Source organism: Caretta caretta, chromosome 12, assembly GCF_965140235.1.
Source record: "Caretta caretta isolate rCarCar2 chromosome 12, rCarCar1.hap1, whole genome shotgun sequence".
NCBI classification, from domain to species: domain Eukaryota; kingdom Metazoa; phylum Chordata; order Testudines; family Cheloniidae; genus Caretta; species Caretta caretta.
Genome location: NC_134217.1, coordinates 21,776,039 through 21,793,416, shown reverse-complemented (window position 1 = coordinate 21,793,416; position 17,378 = coordinate 21,776,039). Strand labels below are relative to the sequence as shown.

Below are 17,378 nucleotides of genomic sequence, written 5' to 3'. Positions count from 1 at the left end.
AACACTTGGCTTAAGAAAAACATTCATTCAGTAGTACAGACCACAACACTGCATTACTGAACAAGGCAACAGTAGAAATTTTAAGCAAATACCATATAATGGACACTGTCACTATTTTGATGAGGGTTGGGGAGGATGAAAACACGAGAGTGAGACTGACAGAACAGCTAGAGCTATGTGTGAACTTGTGAATCCAGAAAAGCCTTAAGAGTCATATTTTTAATAGCAACAACAAAATGCCCTTACCTAACAAAGCTACAAACAATATAAAAAACTAATAATTAGATAACAGAAATCTAAAGTTCTAAACTCCCAGCTAGTTTTCCTCTGTACCATATTAAATAGAAGAATAGTTTCCTTATGGAAATACAAATATTTCTATGGCTAAAATATCTGTAAAAAAAAAAAGACACCAGGAATACGCTTTGCCATATACTTGCACTCAGCCTTGTTATGGTCACTTTTTAAAAGGTGAAAAAGGATAGCTTTCTAAAACAAATACATGCCTGACTATAGTCTCTGAAAGTTCTTAGTTCTACTTGAAATACTGCAGAGTTAAAACACAATATTTAAGTAGAAGGCCAATAACTGTCATTTTGAATTATTCACAAGTATTTAAATGTAACATAATTCAGAGTATATGCTGTCTTTTAAGATCAAGGCACACATAGATAGGTGCAAACCTATATTTCTGAATTGCCCAAGGAATTCTGATTTTCCACTGTTTGTTTGTACAGCGTGTTCAACAAAAGAGTTTTATATGATAAGGTCCAAAACTGCTTTAGAGAAAAGCATTTCTGAGATTGTGAAGTGCAAAATACGGTATGTATGAAGACAATGAAAAGAAAAACTCTCAATTGATCAATAAACACTATAGATAAATATATAGATAAAGTTAACAAGCCACTCAGGATAAATTTACAGAATAAGAGTACTAGTTATGTTTTGCTATATGTCACTGTAAATGATGGTCTGTTATCCATTTCCCTTTTATCTTTCTATCTAGAATATGTGTGGCCCAATAAAAAAGAATAAATTTGTAAGATAAACAGCTCACTTTGCAGATTTAAGAGTCTAATTTTCACTTTACACAGAACTGAATTTTTTGAGGCTGTGAAGCTATGGAGTTTACTCTAGCACTAATCCCCCTGAAAAAGCAAACTGAAAACAACAATGAAGCAGAGAAAGATGTGGGTGGTCTAAAGAGTTTCCTTTAATTTAAGTAGACATACAGTAGATAGTGCTAAAGGCTTTACTCCAACAGGGCCTTACCTATAAGAACATTTTCTTCCCACAGTGAACACATTCCTAAGACTTTAAAGCTGTGTTGAGGGTTTCTCTTTCGAATTCTCTGCTTACAGATCCCACCAAAGTGCTGGAGGCTACTGCTACCTGAATTACATCTTTTTCCTTCAGTCAATGAAAATGTATGTTCATGGTTGCTGTCTGTCCCTCTCAGACCCTACCCTCACATCTCTCCTCTCACGAGGACCTGAGTGAGCAAACCATTCCCATTCATCAAAGCACTTATACAGATGCTAATTAAAAGCATGTTCTTAAGTTCCATTTGATTTGATAGCTGATAAATTACATTCATTGGCTTAAAACAACCAATAGAGGGTTAAGAAAAAATTAGCTTACATGTATGAACTGCAAAAAAGAATAAGAAATCTGTAAGATAAGAGAACTATAGTCATAAATATGTGGGGGGCTACAGCAGTAAAACTAAGCTAACAATAATTGATATAGGCACAGGTAAAGCTTCTCCACAGGGCTCGGCAACACTGACTTGCAATATTCCCCCACCCATTCCCAAACTATTTCACTGGTGGGAAACTTGCCAGCTGAACTGAGCTGTGCCAGCAATCTCTGGGAAAGTTTCACTATGGACATATAGGAACTAGGATTAGTTTTACCAAATCTATTCCACTTGTGATTTAATCAGATTTGGAGAAAAAAAAAAAGTGTCTGTTAGCTGATCAATTCCAAGGCCAAAAAAAAAAAAAAAAAGAGGAAAAAAAATGGTACTTACAATAACTGCGGTTCTTCATGATGTGGTGTCCACATGAATTCCACTTCTGGTGTGCATGTCCCCCATGCACATAAGATCCGATTTTTTTGACTAGGACTGTCTATTGGGGCCATGCCTGTGTCATGGATATCTTCCACTCAAGGACATAAAGGGCAGAGAGGACCCAACCTTCCCTCAGTTCCTTTGCCAATTCAGAATCCTGTAGCTATAGGACTCCATAGAAGTGGGGAAGGAGGGCAGGTTATGAAATCCATGTGGACAACATGTCTCAAAAAACCAGTTACTGCAGATTAAATAAGCATTCTTTCTTCTTTGAGAGATTGTCCAGATGGACTCCACTTCCACTAATAATCATCTCATAGTTGGACAGTAGGGTGCTAGGAGTCCTATTTAAACAAGGGTTGCAGGACAGCTCTACCAAGTAGGCATCTGATCTTGAAGCCTCAACTATGGAATAGAGCTGGGTAAAAGCATGTATGAATTCTATACTTTGGGTTACCGAAAGTGAGGCTTTTTCTCTAGTTTGAGCACCACTGTGGTAAAGAGCCTAATACCATTAGAATCAACCTGGTCACCGGCTGGGGAGATTTCCCCCAGATCAGCAGTCATCCAGGTATGGGTATACCTGAATGCCATATCTTCTTAAATGGGTTGTGATGACAAGTAGGCAATGAGTGAATATTTTAGGTGCCATGGAGAGACCCAAGGGCAGGACCCTACATTGGTAGTAAGAGTCTCGTACTATGAATCTAAGGTATTTTCTGTGTGCTGGATGTATGGACAGATGGGAATAGCATTCTGAAGGCAGAGACCAGTGAATCAATCTTGAGGATCTAATAAGGGCATAACTGAGGCCAGAGCTTGAATAACTTGAAATGATGGATGAATCTGTTGAAGCATCTCAAGTCTAGAATCAGATGCCAGTCCTCCTTTTCCTTTGGGATTAAAAGGGTAATGGGAGTAGATCCCCATGCCTCTGAATTACATGGGCATCTCTTCCATTGCTCTGAGTTGCAGAAGGGAATCTACCTCCTATTTTACCAGTATCTTGTGAGAGGGGACCCTAAAATAGGACAGGGAAAGAGGGTGGGGGAGGAGGAAGGGACTGGAATTGGATGGAACGTCCCTTTTTATACTTTCCAGGACCCACTGATCCAAGGAGATCTGGGTCCAGGCCTCCTAAAAATAAAAATGGTGGTTGACAAAAGCAGGGGAAATGGGGTATAGATCCTCAGATGGTTCTGATTGGCTCTCAAAAATGGCATTAAACCCATTAAAGGTAAGTGTGAAGCAGAAGAGGATGAGGCAGAGGGCTACCTGTGTTTGAAGTGCTGTTTCTTTCTCAATGGTTCCACCTGTCTGTGTGTGTTATAGTAATAAGAGGTAGAGGGCCTCTGTCTGCTGAGGCTTTAAGTTTTGGCCTGCTTACTCCTTATGGCTGGAGTGTATGCACTCAAGGAGTGAAGAGCAGCTCTCAAAACCTTTAAATGAATACAGGGCTTCATCTGTTCATGAATTAAATAGTTCATAACCTTCCAATGGGATGCTCTCAATGGTCATTTGGAACAACTTGAGAATTCCACAAGAATGAAGCCATGAAGTCCTGTGCATCACAATGGAAGCAGCCATTGAACATTCTTACATCTCAGATGTGTCTAGAGCAGCCTGCAGTGATATTCAGTCTTCTATTTGTCCTTCAGACACTTGAGATTTTAGCTCCTCCCTATGTTCCCATGGAATCTTCTCTATGAACTGTGACAACATGACCCAGTTCAGATGTTTTTGACAGAAGCATCTGATCATTCGAAATGCACATCTGGAGGCTAGTGGTGTACTAGGTCTTTCTACCAAGTCTTTCTATCAATCTTTGGACTTTTTTGCACCACTGCCATATTTAAGCCCAGGACTGAGTGGATGTAGAAATATTCAAATCCCTTAAAAGGAACTTGGCAATGCCTCTCAGCCTTATTGGACAGGGGGTACCAATGATGCTGGTGTTGCAACAACCCCTCACTGACAGGCATGGAGGAGTGCAGAACCTCTAGTAGTTTGTGAGCTTTTTCTTGCATTACCTCCACTGGGAATTATAAGGTGTCAGCCATGCCCTGTAAGAGGTCTGGGAAGATCCTAGAACTATCCAGCTGACTAGGAGTAGAAAGGAAGACTTCCTCATTGGGTAAGGAGGAAGATATTGCTGTTGGAATCAACTGACCTCCCATCATATTTCTTGCTGTCATGCCCCATGCTGGTGCAGACTATGACACTGTATCCCCTGAACCTCTTGAGAAGACTTACGATGATTTGTCGGGGAGAGAGTAGGAAGATTTCCTAACTGGTTGCATACTACAAGAACCCCAAAATGACCAAGACTGAACATTGTAGGGGCTGGAGGCCAACGGGATGGAAACCAAAGTAAATGTTCCCCATGAAATTCCTGAGATCTGTGTTTGTAAGAGTGATTCTGTATCAGACCATGGCTCATAAGAGGGAAAGAGAAGTGTATGGTGGGGGACATCTCCCTTCTATTCTTGGAAGAGGAGGAAGAAAACCATATAATTCTTCCAGAGGTGGCAGGGGGCTCCCTGTCTAGTGTCCTAGGGCACTCTCAAACCACACCCGCAACCTAAACAGAAGAGCTCATCAGTACCAAGGTGGTATTAGTAAGTGGTATTGAGGCAGTAGCACTTCTAGCAGAGTAGTTTAGAACAGCAGATGAGGAGAGAGCAGGGCTGACTATGACTGTGTGATAAATGTCTTTGGTACTGGGAAAGTTGGTGCAGGAAACATCTGCACCATGGAGGTCAATGTCAGAGTTGCAAGAACAGAGCTTATTGGTACCGAAAGCATCAGTACTGAGGAGTTGGTACTGAAGGAAGTGTGGATCACAGTCTCAGGTGGTCCTGTGATTACTCAATGACCAGCCAATCTGAGCTATGAGCTGTGTTTCAGCTAGGGGCATGCACTGAGACAGAGACATGAGAGACAAACGATGGCCCAATAATTATAACACTAGCCTGGGACAGAGGAGACCCAGGTTCAGTTCTTTGTTGCCTGACCTTGGACAAGTCACTAGGCTATGTCTACACTAGCAGCAAAGGGTGTCCATCATTGGGTGGGATAGCAATCTTGCAAGACGGTCAAGTTTTAAATCCAGAGGCTTTTGTTTCAGCCATAGTGGCTCTAGTCCACGTACCAGGGTATCCCCTAACCTATTATTCTAACGTGGGTTTTTTTTTGCCAACACGCATAAACACAAAGCTTGTAACTATCCTAACTACAGTAGCTATATTAACTAACTAGCCAAACAAGAGATTACACAGTGTGCAGAGGAGCAGGGAGACACTGTAGGAGTTCTGTCACTGCCACAGGCATGAAGAAGGAAGTTAAGATGACTGGACCCGCTTTGCCTGTTATGTCCATAGGATGTGAGGACATCCAGGGCGGAGGTACTAGTGCACACTGATGGCCAAAAAGAAACCTCTTTCACATGCATGGGGTCATGTGCACCAGAAGTGGAATCCGTATGGATAATCACTCAAACAAGATTTCTTTGAAAATTGTGTACATTTTCCTCAAGATCTCAAAATCAGTGCTGTGTGGCCTACTTTATGTAGTGTTTCAATAAATAGGACTAGAAAGAATGCACTAATTTTCTAAAAAGAAAAACATATATGAGTTAGGTAGGTAGGATTTACTTCACCCACCCTAGCACCCAAATTGTCAAAGGAGTCTCTACAAATGTACCCTGTAAAATTTAAAAATGTATTTGTTTGCTGTGTGAAACCCTGTACTTGCATATACACAAAGAGGCACTTCATGTACGAAGGAGCTAAATTGCAGTCCTTTTGCAGGCTAAACTCCCGCTGAAGGCAGTTGGAGTCTTGGTGACACAAGGATTGCCAAATTAGCCACAAATAGGTAATCTCATGGGAAAGGTAATCAATCACACTCAAGTATGCATTTGCACTCACACATTTTTCAGACTGTATTGGAGGTCCCTTTGAAAATATGGTCAAAATCTTTAAAAGCTGCACATAATCCCATGTTTTCATATATTTCTGAAATTTAAAATACTTGCAGTTCTTTAGAACTGCCTGTAGAAGTTAATGAAATATGGCACAAAATGAAGTGTTAGGATCACTGTTATTTTTAAAATATCTATAAAACTACCCAGTCTGATCCACACGGTATGTGTTTAGCTCTCTGAACAGGAGATACTATATTGTGAATCTGAGGTGAAGAAGCAATTTAGTAGATGCTAAAAACCTGCCACCGCTGTTTTTGCTTGCAGGTCTGCCTGCACTTTAACCATCTCGCACCTTGAGAAATACCACAGAATATTCAATTTCTGGGAAAGCATCATTTTCTTATTCTGTCTATACTTTGGAGTTAGCTCAAATCATTTTCAAAATTACAAAATATATAAAACTTGGAGGAATATAACAAACTTTTTTTTTCCATTTTACGTGCAGTGGACACAGTTCTGCTCTCAGTTATATCTGTGCAACCCAACTGACTTCAATAAAGCTGCACAAGTATGACGGAGAGTACAATCTGGACCAGTACTTATATTTTGAAACTAAACTTCTATAATCATCACAAATGCTTGAACTTTTTGTTAGTGAGCTTCATGCCTTAACATGAAGGATTCTAATATTACTGAAAAAGTAATTGTATTTTGGTCTCTGGTAACTTTAGGTCAGTGACAACTTGATGCCTCTATTGTTACATCAATGATTTAGGTTTTATAATGACCATATATGGTAATCTTAAACTGTTATGCGTTAATATGAATTGGCAAAGAATTTGTTTAAACAGAGAGCTATTTTAGAGAAGAACTGGAAAGGAGGCCCGGGAGAAAGCAACAGCCAAATTCTGTTTGTATTATTAGGAATGAAGACTATACCAAAGGTTCAACCAGTAAATAAAAAGTATACTACTTGTGACATCAGACTTCCCTGTTAGTCCTTTGAATGGGCAAATGTAAGGCACTTACAGCTACTGTATATGCATTATCAATGAGTGCACTAGTAGGTACACTAGTTTTGAAAATTCAAACTGAAAATTCAAACTGGTGAGCTAAAATATTGAGGCCTATTCATGAGAGGGAAAAGTCACAAGACACCTCAAGTGATCATAAGCCTATCATAGCCAATACCTCAGGCTGGAATGAGCTATCTAGGTGGTATCTCATGCATGAGGGAAAGGGAGTCGAAAATGTTCTAAGCAATTTGTCAGTAACTGGTAAAGTAACAACTACTGACTCTGAAGGCAGCAGACATGTTTACTGGTATTCTGAGTAGCTGAAAATTTTGTTTTCATAGCCCGTAGTTCAAAAATACATCACACCATAGGATTTCATTTATGCAATTCATTAATATAATATGGTATTTTTCACTACAGTATGCTTTCTGAGGAGGGTTTTGTAGGCCCTACATTAAGCATCAGTATAAATAAATACTCTACAGCAATGCAAATATTTGATAAGCAACTTACATCCCAATTGTTACTATATTTCTTACCCTATTTGTAATTTACACATAACCACACTTTTAAATAAGCAACTTCAAACTATAGAGGTTTTTTGCTGCTTTAAGCCACAAATTCCCAACAGATTTTTTGTAGGTATTTTATTTTTTAGAAAAGTCTGTAGTTTTTAAAACCTTTTAAAAATAATTTGCTCAAAAATAATTTTTAAATACATCTTTTTGGCTGTCTGATTTGTTTGAAGAATTCTGTAAAAAAAAAAAAAAAAAGACAGAAAACAAGTTGTAATGTTTAAAAAAATAAGCTTAGTCACTTGCCATTAACTTATGGAGCTCAGTTTAGCCTGAAAGTTATGCATATTGAAAGGAAAAATGATTATTTAGATATAACATTTTCCCCAGAGACTTTTTTTTTGCCATATCCTTTTTCAAACAAAGAAGACATCTTAAGCACCTTGCAATATCTTTCATTTAATAGCTGGCAGAAGGAAAGTCCCAGATGAACATTGGCCTGTGTCTTTCTCTTTAACCAGCTGAGTGATCCAAGCTTTTAATATAGCTGTTCCAATTATTGTAAAAGTCATCTAGTACCTTATAACCACAAATATTGACAGTTTATTGCACAATGCATTCATGACATTTGAAGGTCACATCATACATAATACATACTCTTTTAGAAAAGTGTCTGGAACAAAGAGATACATGATCAGCAATTACAGCGTAGTATTGTTATATATGATTTTAGACTTATTAAAACTAAATATTGTATGAAATGCATAGCTATCATTAATCTAATTGATAAACTGCATAGTTCATTTTTAGTATTTAGTTTTTGTTCCTCACCGATACTCTGCTCACTGATAGTCCCTGCCCCAAGAAGCTTACAGTCTAAGCACCAATCCTGCAAACATTCATATACATGCTTAACTTTATATGCAGCAGTAGTCCCAGCCAAGTCAACCCTACAGCCCTCTATCTTGCAGATGTTGGGGTCTGCTACACAAAGTCCCACTGGAGTAAAGGAGTGTGTGCAGGAGATCCCTTTGGAAAATCAGGGCCTAGATGATTATAAAAATCCTTATCTTACATCCAGCTCTCTTTGAAGTCAAGGGGAAATTGTCCATTGGCTTCAGTAGGATTTGGATCTGGCTCTTAATGATTTATTGCAAATAATGATATATTGGCTTACATAAAAACTACAATCTGAATGAAGCAGAAAAGGTTTCCTGATGAAGTTTCTGAATACATGTACATGATTTCTCAAATAAGACTACCATGCCTCTTCAGTAGCCAAGCCACACTTTTCTACAACATGTTAGAGATCCAGTATATAAAATAATATTAATTTAATTATATTTTAACTAAGTTAATGTATGTAAGTATAAGGGGCAAGTTGTGCCCTTAGATCTCTACATACAGTTCACCACTGAAGTCAACAGAAGTTGGGGAAGGGCAGAGTATGTCTCTAAGAGTGTAAAATATTGGGTTTTCATATTTTGCTTAAAGGCCTGAGCTGTTAACACTGCCATTCTTGGAGAGAAAAGGGTCTTTGGAAGATCCATGTCACGTTTTATGGGCACTGATTTCAGCTCGCCCTGCTCTCTTCTCCTTTCCTGTTCTCTCCTATCCCTCCCCTCTCAGACTAACTCCTTCACACTCCTACTGTTTCCCTTTCTTCCTTCCCTGACCCATATGTAGCTCAACTTCCAAAGCATTGGGTTCCAGCCAACTGTGTGATGACAAAATGTGACTTTTTAACTTTTTTTGTTAAAGTCTTTTAGCTATTGGAAGCACAGTAGCTTGATGCTATATACGTATCAGATATTTTTTATAAAACAACATATTGCGGTTTATATTCATTGCTGCTACTTTAGAACCACATTAAGGGTATGCCTGGGGCAGCAGCAATGGTGCTATGTTAACAATGGAGGGTCAGGCTGACACTTACAAAGCACAAGGGAATTGAGGTGGTTACCCAAATACCATGAGGTAGGTAAAGGAGGACAGAGTAGCAGGGAGGAGCAAGTAGAAGCCTGAGTGATGTACATCTAAGCCTAGTGACCTTCCTTCTGTTCACCAAGGGCTGGGTAGTACCAGTGCTAACTGACAGATCTGCTGCACTGTACCACCAGAATGCAATACCAAGGAAGAATCTGTTCCTTCTACAGCTGTCTGGAAGCGATTCATCATATTCCTCTGAAATCTATATATCAGATCTACCAGGGAAAAATTATTTGGCAGGCTATTTCATTCAAAGGAACCAGATCAATTTCTGAGTGCCCCCAAGCATACTTTTGCCCAGTGCTATTACTTCTGTACTTGTCCAGACACAGACCAAAGGGCTCTATCAGATTACTTCTCCTCTAGTATGGGAGAAGACTTCTTGTATGCATTCCCTCCTTTTATTCTACTTTCTGGAATTCTTCAAAAGGTGAGACAGAAGTCAGCACACTTGACCCACCCAACTCTTTCATGAGCAGTTCAGTTCTGGTATTCCAGTCTCCAGGCTTTGGCTGAGGAAATATGCTGTTTCTGTCTGATCTTTTCTCTCAGTGGCATTTTTTGTTTTGTTTTTTAATCCAGATCCCACTTTGTTTAATTTGTCTGCATGGATCATAGGCCCCCCAAATGCTAAATCCTTGGATTTGCTAGATGATCATGAAATCCCATTAGACTCCTATAAGTCTTCCACAGGAAAAGTGGATGCATTAAAAAGTGGATGCTTTATCATTAGGTTTCTAGTCAGGCTCTGGGCCTCGTTTTTGTTTGTTATCTTGCATGTGAGTGTATCTACTTTCAGTGATGAGCTCTGGCTTTTTTCTGTCTTTCTTTGAAAGTACATTTCTGAGTGTCTATTTCTCCTTATTACCTCCCTGTGCATAAAGCATCCATTTTTACTCATCCACCACGGAACCAATTTCTTACTCTTTGGTGCAAAGTCTAACCACTCTGTGAGATTTAAATCTGGCTTTTTCAATCTTCTCTGGGACTTTTCATTTGATATTTTCACCATTGTCCTTTACCCTTACAAACCTTGAAAATTACCTTCTTGGTTGTTACCTCTGTAAAACATGTAAGTGAACTCCAAGACTTCCTAGTCCATTCCCCTTGCGTGTATTATTAATCAAGGGTAGGATATGTGTCATCCTCACCCAAAGTTGTTGTCAAAAGCAGTCTCTGATTTTTATGTGAGTCAGTCTATCTTTTCTTACCCAAATTTTTGACTCACCTGTGTCAGCTTTGATCTACCAGCTGAATGTGAAAGGGGAGCTCAATTATTGCCTGGATAGGACAAGGTCTTTCTGCACTCCGTCCAGATTGTTTATTACATTTGGAGAAAATTCTAATGGGGAATCTAACTCAGTGCAGAAGCAATCCAAATGGATCATCTTTGTTTTTAGATGTGTTATTTTCAGGCAGGTGTTCAGGTACCAGATGGCCTTAAAAACATACCACTAGGGTGACAGCAGCTTCTACAGCCTGTCTGCATCATATTCCCATCTCTGAGATTTGCAACATGGAGTTTGATAAACACTTTACCCAGCATTGCTCTCTTGAAGCCAAGACTAGATCAGATACCCAATTTGGGATAGCTGCCTTACAGTCCCTCTTTAATTAAATAATCCTGATTTCCTACTCCTGGGATGGATTGCTACTGCTGATTAATCTCCAAAAGTGAAGATCTGTGGAGGCAGTTTCAAGAGGGAGAAAATGAGATTATTAACAAATCAACTAAAACAACAACTGGAATTCTATGCATATATTGCCTTCCCTGATCCATACTCACCTTGTTTCTTCCACATTTCTTTCCACAGTAGCTCTGTGTATTCTGGAAATAAGGTAAAGGAGGAAGGGTCATGGACCTCATTATGACCTGAGTCTAGTTACTGAACTGCACATGTGCATCAATGTGGCACAGGGTGCAGATATTTGGATGAAATAGAGAACCCAAGTCAGTGGTAAGTAAACTACAAGAAACATGGTGGGTTCAGGTGGCAGGCAGTTGTATGAATTCCTTTTGTGGTCCCCCTCTTTTTCTGTCTAGGTTCTACTCTGTGCCCATGACTGTATTCTCTGATGGGAAGGTTTTCATAGGCATAAAATGGGTGCCCAACTCCTGCTGATTTTCAAAAGCTTTGTGCCTTTGAAAATCTTTTCCTGATTAACCATAGTAGTACTTAATGAGGGTTCACTTTATTTTCATTTTTGATTTCTGGGTTCAAACAAACCCAAAAGCTCAAACTATTGATTTTTCCTGTCTCCATGTCAAATCCATGAACATGGCCAAATTTGCTCAAAAAACAATACAGAGTGGCCAATTCCCTGAGATTCAGTAATTATTACAGAAGTTTCACTATTATTTTATCATAGAGTGACATTCAGCACAGCAGTTCACATATCTGAAGTAATCAAAATGTTTACATATTATTTTAATAAAATAACATGTAAGCTAAAACTTTAAAAATGTCACAGACTCCTCTATGTAAACCCAGTTAGGAAAACAAAAATGTAATCAAAATCATATAAACGAAAACATGTAATCAAAAATGTACTAAAAAACCTACTCCGAGTTTAATTTCCCCTAACCAGAGCAATAGGATTACAAGTACAAACTGCCATTCCATTCTTAGCTCACTTCTTTGTTCACAGGTGTTAGTGTAGTCCCTGAACAGTGGATAATGTTATGGCATGTAGTACAATATTTAGACACCTTATAGTAAATTGTCTACATTTTGTTACTTTTTACTTTCCAAGGTTATCTGAATGCTGTTTTTGAATTAAAAGACCACTGCCAAGCTAGTATGCCTAGTTTGGAACTCATTTCCTTCTGTTTAAAATAACCCATTATAGTTAGTATATGACACAAACATGATTCCTTCCAATTTTTCTCCTCCATTTTTCAGACAAACTGGGAAGTTATTGAAGAGCTGCTGGCGAACAACTCTGAGATGCTGATGTTAATTGATTTTTTAAAAGGCTTTTTGAACATAAAAATTAAAGACACGTGTGTTAATTACATGAACATTGTCAAATACATTAAAAAGAAAACAAAATGATTAAATTTGGGACCTTCAAATTTTGAGAAGGTTCCTTTAAAGATTTCCGTTGTGGGATTTTGCATTATTTTAACATTATCTTGTAGATATACTGGGTCTAGGATACCTTTTAACTTAATACCATATAAATGGGCTTATTACATTTTTATATTAACTTTGTAACTCAGGAGGTACATTGGTAGCTGAACCTTTAGCCTAATTTTGTATAGTAGTCTTACTATGCACTAATAATATAGCAGCATGCTATACTTGGATAATAAAAATACAAAGTGTGACATATTAGCTGGTCTATCTACAGTAATCTTACAACACCTTGATATGACAATACATGAACATCATTTGAACTTCTATAGTGTATGCTGTCAATGAGTAGTAAGAATACTATTTTGAACAGGCCATCCTCTGGTTCAGCTGAGCTGGTGGCATTGGTTGGTTTAGGCATGGGCTTTCAGTATGCTGGAACAATCCTGAAACTAATTTTGCATGTGTCAGAGCTGGACTTTGGCCATGCATGTCAGTATGCTGAAATAGAGCTATTTAAATCCTGAGCCTTATTTTACACGTGCTGGGTTGGAATGTGGCCCTGCAGCCTTTTGGGTCTCCATCTGTAGATATGAAAGCCAGAGTGTGCCCTGGCCCTCTGGCTGTTATTAGTGTCTTCGCTTCCATAGAACTCATCCTGTCTCTGTTCTCACCAGCTGCAAATTTCCAACTATTCTTGTATATTTGTGGACTTGATGGCTAGGCTCATCAAACCTCTGATGTTTCTGAATAAACCTCTGATGTTTCTTCCTCAAGTTTCCTTGCTGTCTTGGCAGTCTTATTTTGGACTACAGCATTCCTTGAACCTCTGTTGCCCTAGCAGTTTTGGTGCAACACATCAATGACAAGAAGCGTCAGTCCCCCCAGCACACTAATTTCTTGGAGTTGATAAGTTAACAATTGTTTTCTTCAATACTAGATAAGACTGTCTTCTGTCACTTTCAATAGGCTGCAGCGATTCCATGCCCCAAGGTTTACTACAGGATCTCTTCAAGTTTCCTAGGGTGATGCTGCTTCACTTGTAACCACTGCTCCAATTCACTTAACCCCTGCACAGCCTGGTCAAATGCTATGTAGTTGTCATTTAATTGGGGGGACAAGGGAAGGAATAGAGGCTTTAGGTATCCAAGTTTCTCAGTAACTACAACAAACACTAGCTATGGGTTAATCAGGACTAGCAGCACAGGGTCAAACACCGACTCCCTTAGCCACATGGGCCTTTTCATAACCCCATTTTTTCAAACTCCAGTGCTAAAAGTTTTATAAAAAAATGTTACTCTGCAAGCACAGGAGCAACCTTGGTCTCATAAATAATTCAGTCATTTATTGTTTTCTTAACTTTCAGAAGGGTCCAGCTGACAGCGTGAACTAAATCTTGAAAAATATCATCTTGAAAAATTAAGTTACATATATAGATAGAATTTGAATTTGAAAGTTACCTTCTACATGCTCTTCTCTGGGCTTAGTCTCTCCTACTTTGCTGCCAGTATAAGAGTGTTGCCTGATGTTGCAGACAGTATTGATAACTTGCCTGAAAGTTTCTCACAAGCTCATCTGCCATGGCTGTAAAGGTCAGAGCTTGCTGCTGAAGTTCTTGGACATAGCAATCAGGAAAGACCCATCTCTTGGTGTGAGAGACTAGAACCTGTAGCCTTAAGGAACCCTTTCTTGCAAGTGAAGAGACAAGCACCTGCCACTTCAAGACTCACGTCCATATCTCGGGGTATAGGCAACTCCTACAGCCCTCAAACAACTTGAAACCAATGGTGTGAGGAAGGAATGGGTGATAAACTCTGGAAAGAGGTGTGTCAGGTTTTACTTCAAATATTAAATTATATGCAATGAAAAAAATAGGACAGATATTTGGCACAAACTGGCCTCAGCTAGGGTGACCAGATGTCCCGACTTTATAGGGACAATCCTGATTTTTGGGTCTTTTTCTTATATGGGCTCCTATTACCCCTCACCTCCTGTCCTGATTTTTCACACTTGCTGTCTGGTCACCCTACTCCCAGCATGATTCCATTTAATTGTGTCTGAGCCCATAGGCCTGCTTGCCACAGATCTCTGCCCCCACTATTATATGGCTAGTGAGAAGAGAAGACAGAGTGAGTCCAGTTAATTCTTCTCACTAGCTCTTCCCCCCTACTTTACTATGAAGGCCTTTAATCTTCTGCTCTGAGGAATGGAACTGTGAAAAGACTGGTAAAACCCAGCTGCATCAGGGGAGACCATCTTATACCAGCAATGGTATGAGGGAGGAAAGTGGGGGGAGGGGAATCCAAAGGGGAGAGGGAGAGAGATGGAAGTTAAATAAGTTTGCTAGTAAAACCATGAATTTAAGGATACAGACTTGAAAATACTATATTTGTCAAAATGGTCACAATTTAGTTAAATTGCATGCCAAAGATTTGGTCTAGGGTTCAGGGATAGGGCTCAGGTCTGATGGCACTGAAATTTCACAAGCTCATCTTGTAGAATTTCAGCACCAAATGACAGAAGTTTCATGAGATCATCTGACTTTGCAAGATTTCCACATCTTCAATAGCAGCAATAGTATATCACTCCTTAGTACCACTGTGAGGAGGTGCTAGATAAACAATTTGGATATACTAGATAAGGAGACAGGCATATTCTTGTGACATTTTCAACATCTTGGACTGTCCCACAAAACTGCCTGTGAACTGGAAGTAGAAAACAAGCCCTTTCCAGTTTTGGTTCTGACTGAGAAACAAAACTGCAAGGATGGCTTCAGAAATATTGATCTAAATCCAAATTTACCCCTGCAATTTAAAGGGGCTTGAGGTTCTAATTTTGGTTCATCTCTATGCTAAATTAAGACACTCTACAAGAAGTAACATCACACAGTGAATAGACTAATTTAAATCCTGAGAACGCAACCACTGCTTTTGTGGGGATACATGTTTCCATGCCTTTTCGGGGGGTGCGAGTGGGAGCCCTCTCCAACAGCCTGGCAGTCCAGGCTGAATGTGGTGCTTAACAAACTGGCTTGCAATTGACATATTTGAAATCTGCCTAGGACTAGCCAGACTACCCCAGCATACTGGGTGTTTGGGACAATATGAAGGACTGGTACAAATTGGGAGAGGGAGACTAAACCGATGTCAGTAACATTACTGGTACTAGTCTTATAGTGGCCACAGGTACATTATGAGGGCTCCTAGCCACAGTGGGACAAAGAGCTGTAGTTCACAGCAGAGCATCTATGGATGACTAGGGATGGAGTTGCCCATAGGCAGGCTGGCATACTTTAATTAAAGTAGGACTGCTGGGACTTATCACTGGGTAACAGTTAATAATTTTATATTACTATCATAATGAATTTTATTAATAAATTTGCAGCCAGAGGCCTTTAACCAAGAGACCAAGAGACTAGTGTTGTGTGTTTATTTTAAACCATGATAGGAGGATGCCACTGAGCAAGATTTAGGCACTCAGAGATTACAGTGATGAGTGCCATAGACAGGACCATAAATAAAACATAGAGCAAAGATGTGGCCTATACTGCTACATTAGGTGATGAACTAGATCATGAAACAATAAAGCGTTTCCTCCTCTGTTACATAAAACTTTTCAACTGACTGGTTTTTAGTTATGCTGAAGCATCACTTATCTACTCTAGATACTAACTGATTTTTAATATACTCCTTTCAATCTGGATACTCTTTCACCAAAACTTTTTCAAGTTAGAATGTAAATATCCATCCTGTTAAGGTAATTTCCACCCCATGCCTTAGCGTGAAACCTAAGGGTATGTCTACACTGCAATTAAAAACCAGTGGCTGGCCCAGGCCAGATGATTCGGGCTCACAGGGTTCGGGCTAAGGGACTGTTTAATTTCAGTGTAGACATTCAGGCTCAGGCTGGAGCCCAGGCTCAAGATCCTGCAAGATGGGAGGGTCCCGGACCTCAGGCTGCAGCCCGACCTGGAACATGTACATCACAATTAAAAAGCCCCTTTGCCCAAACCCCACAAGTCCGAGTCAGCTGTCATGGGCCAGCTGTGGCTGTCTAACTTGCAGTGTAGACATACCGTAAATGTTTCAATGTTACTCACAGCTCATGCCCCTTCTCCCTCAATTTCTCCTTAGGGAAAAATAGCAGAGAAAAAAATTTTCTCATCTTAATGACAAGACACAGATATAATCCACCTATGATTATTACAAATTTTTGAACCAAAATTATGATCCAAAACAGCATATGATCTACATTTTAGCAACATATATTAGAATAAATTAAATAAAACATAGTGATTCTACATTAAATACCACTCTATTCCTCTAATACTTTATAAAACTATTGATGTGAATGCTGTATATCATCAAACTTTATTGCAGATATTTCCTTTCTAATAGGTCTCACAATACAGCAGTCAAAGTAGAATTATAAACTGGATATATGTCCAAATGTTTGTTTGTTTTTCCGCTATAGGTCACAGATTCAAATGAAGCAGAACTCAGTAGTAATCAAATGTTTTAACCATCTGATATTTAGTTGAGAGTTGACAGTATATAAAATGATAGAGTGATCTAAGCTTAGTTCTTAGTAGATAGGTGTCCCCATAAACAAAAAGCTATCACATCTGGCACCGATAGGAAATCTTGTTGGTATTCTCAACTGAGAGATCAAGAAATGAATTTTGATAGAACCAAATTTTCACATCTAAAGGAGAGTCCTTTATAACCTGGCTAACGCTCATTGACAGCATGAAAATAACTGCACGGATGGCCCCCATGCTGT

General features: G+C 39.2%; 1 protein-coding gene across 15 annotated transcripts in view; it reads right to left on the bottom strand.

Annotated features, from left to right (window-relative positions):
• ZNF536 (zinc finger protein 536) overlaps positions 1 to 17,378 on the bottom strand; it is a 406,360-nt gene that overhangs the window by 166,703 nt on the left and 222,279 nt on the right. For 13 of the 15 annotated variants that reach the window (XR_012664576.1, XM_075118389.1, XM_075118391.1 and 10 more), the window contains one exon: positions 11,306 to 11,347. The exons of the other annotated variants lie outside the window; for them this stretch is intronic. Coding sequence is in view for 12 of the 13 variants with exons in the window: in XM_075118389.1 (XP_074974490.1) it covers positions 11,306 to 11,347 (42 nt within the window). In the remaining variant the exon portion in view is untranslated. The remainder of the gene's footprint in view (positions 1 to 11,305; positions 11,348 to 17,378) is intronic. 15 annotated transcript variants of the gene reach the window in all.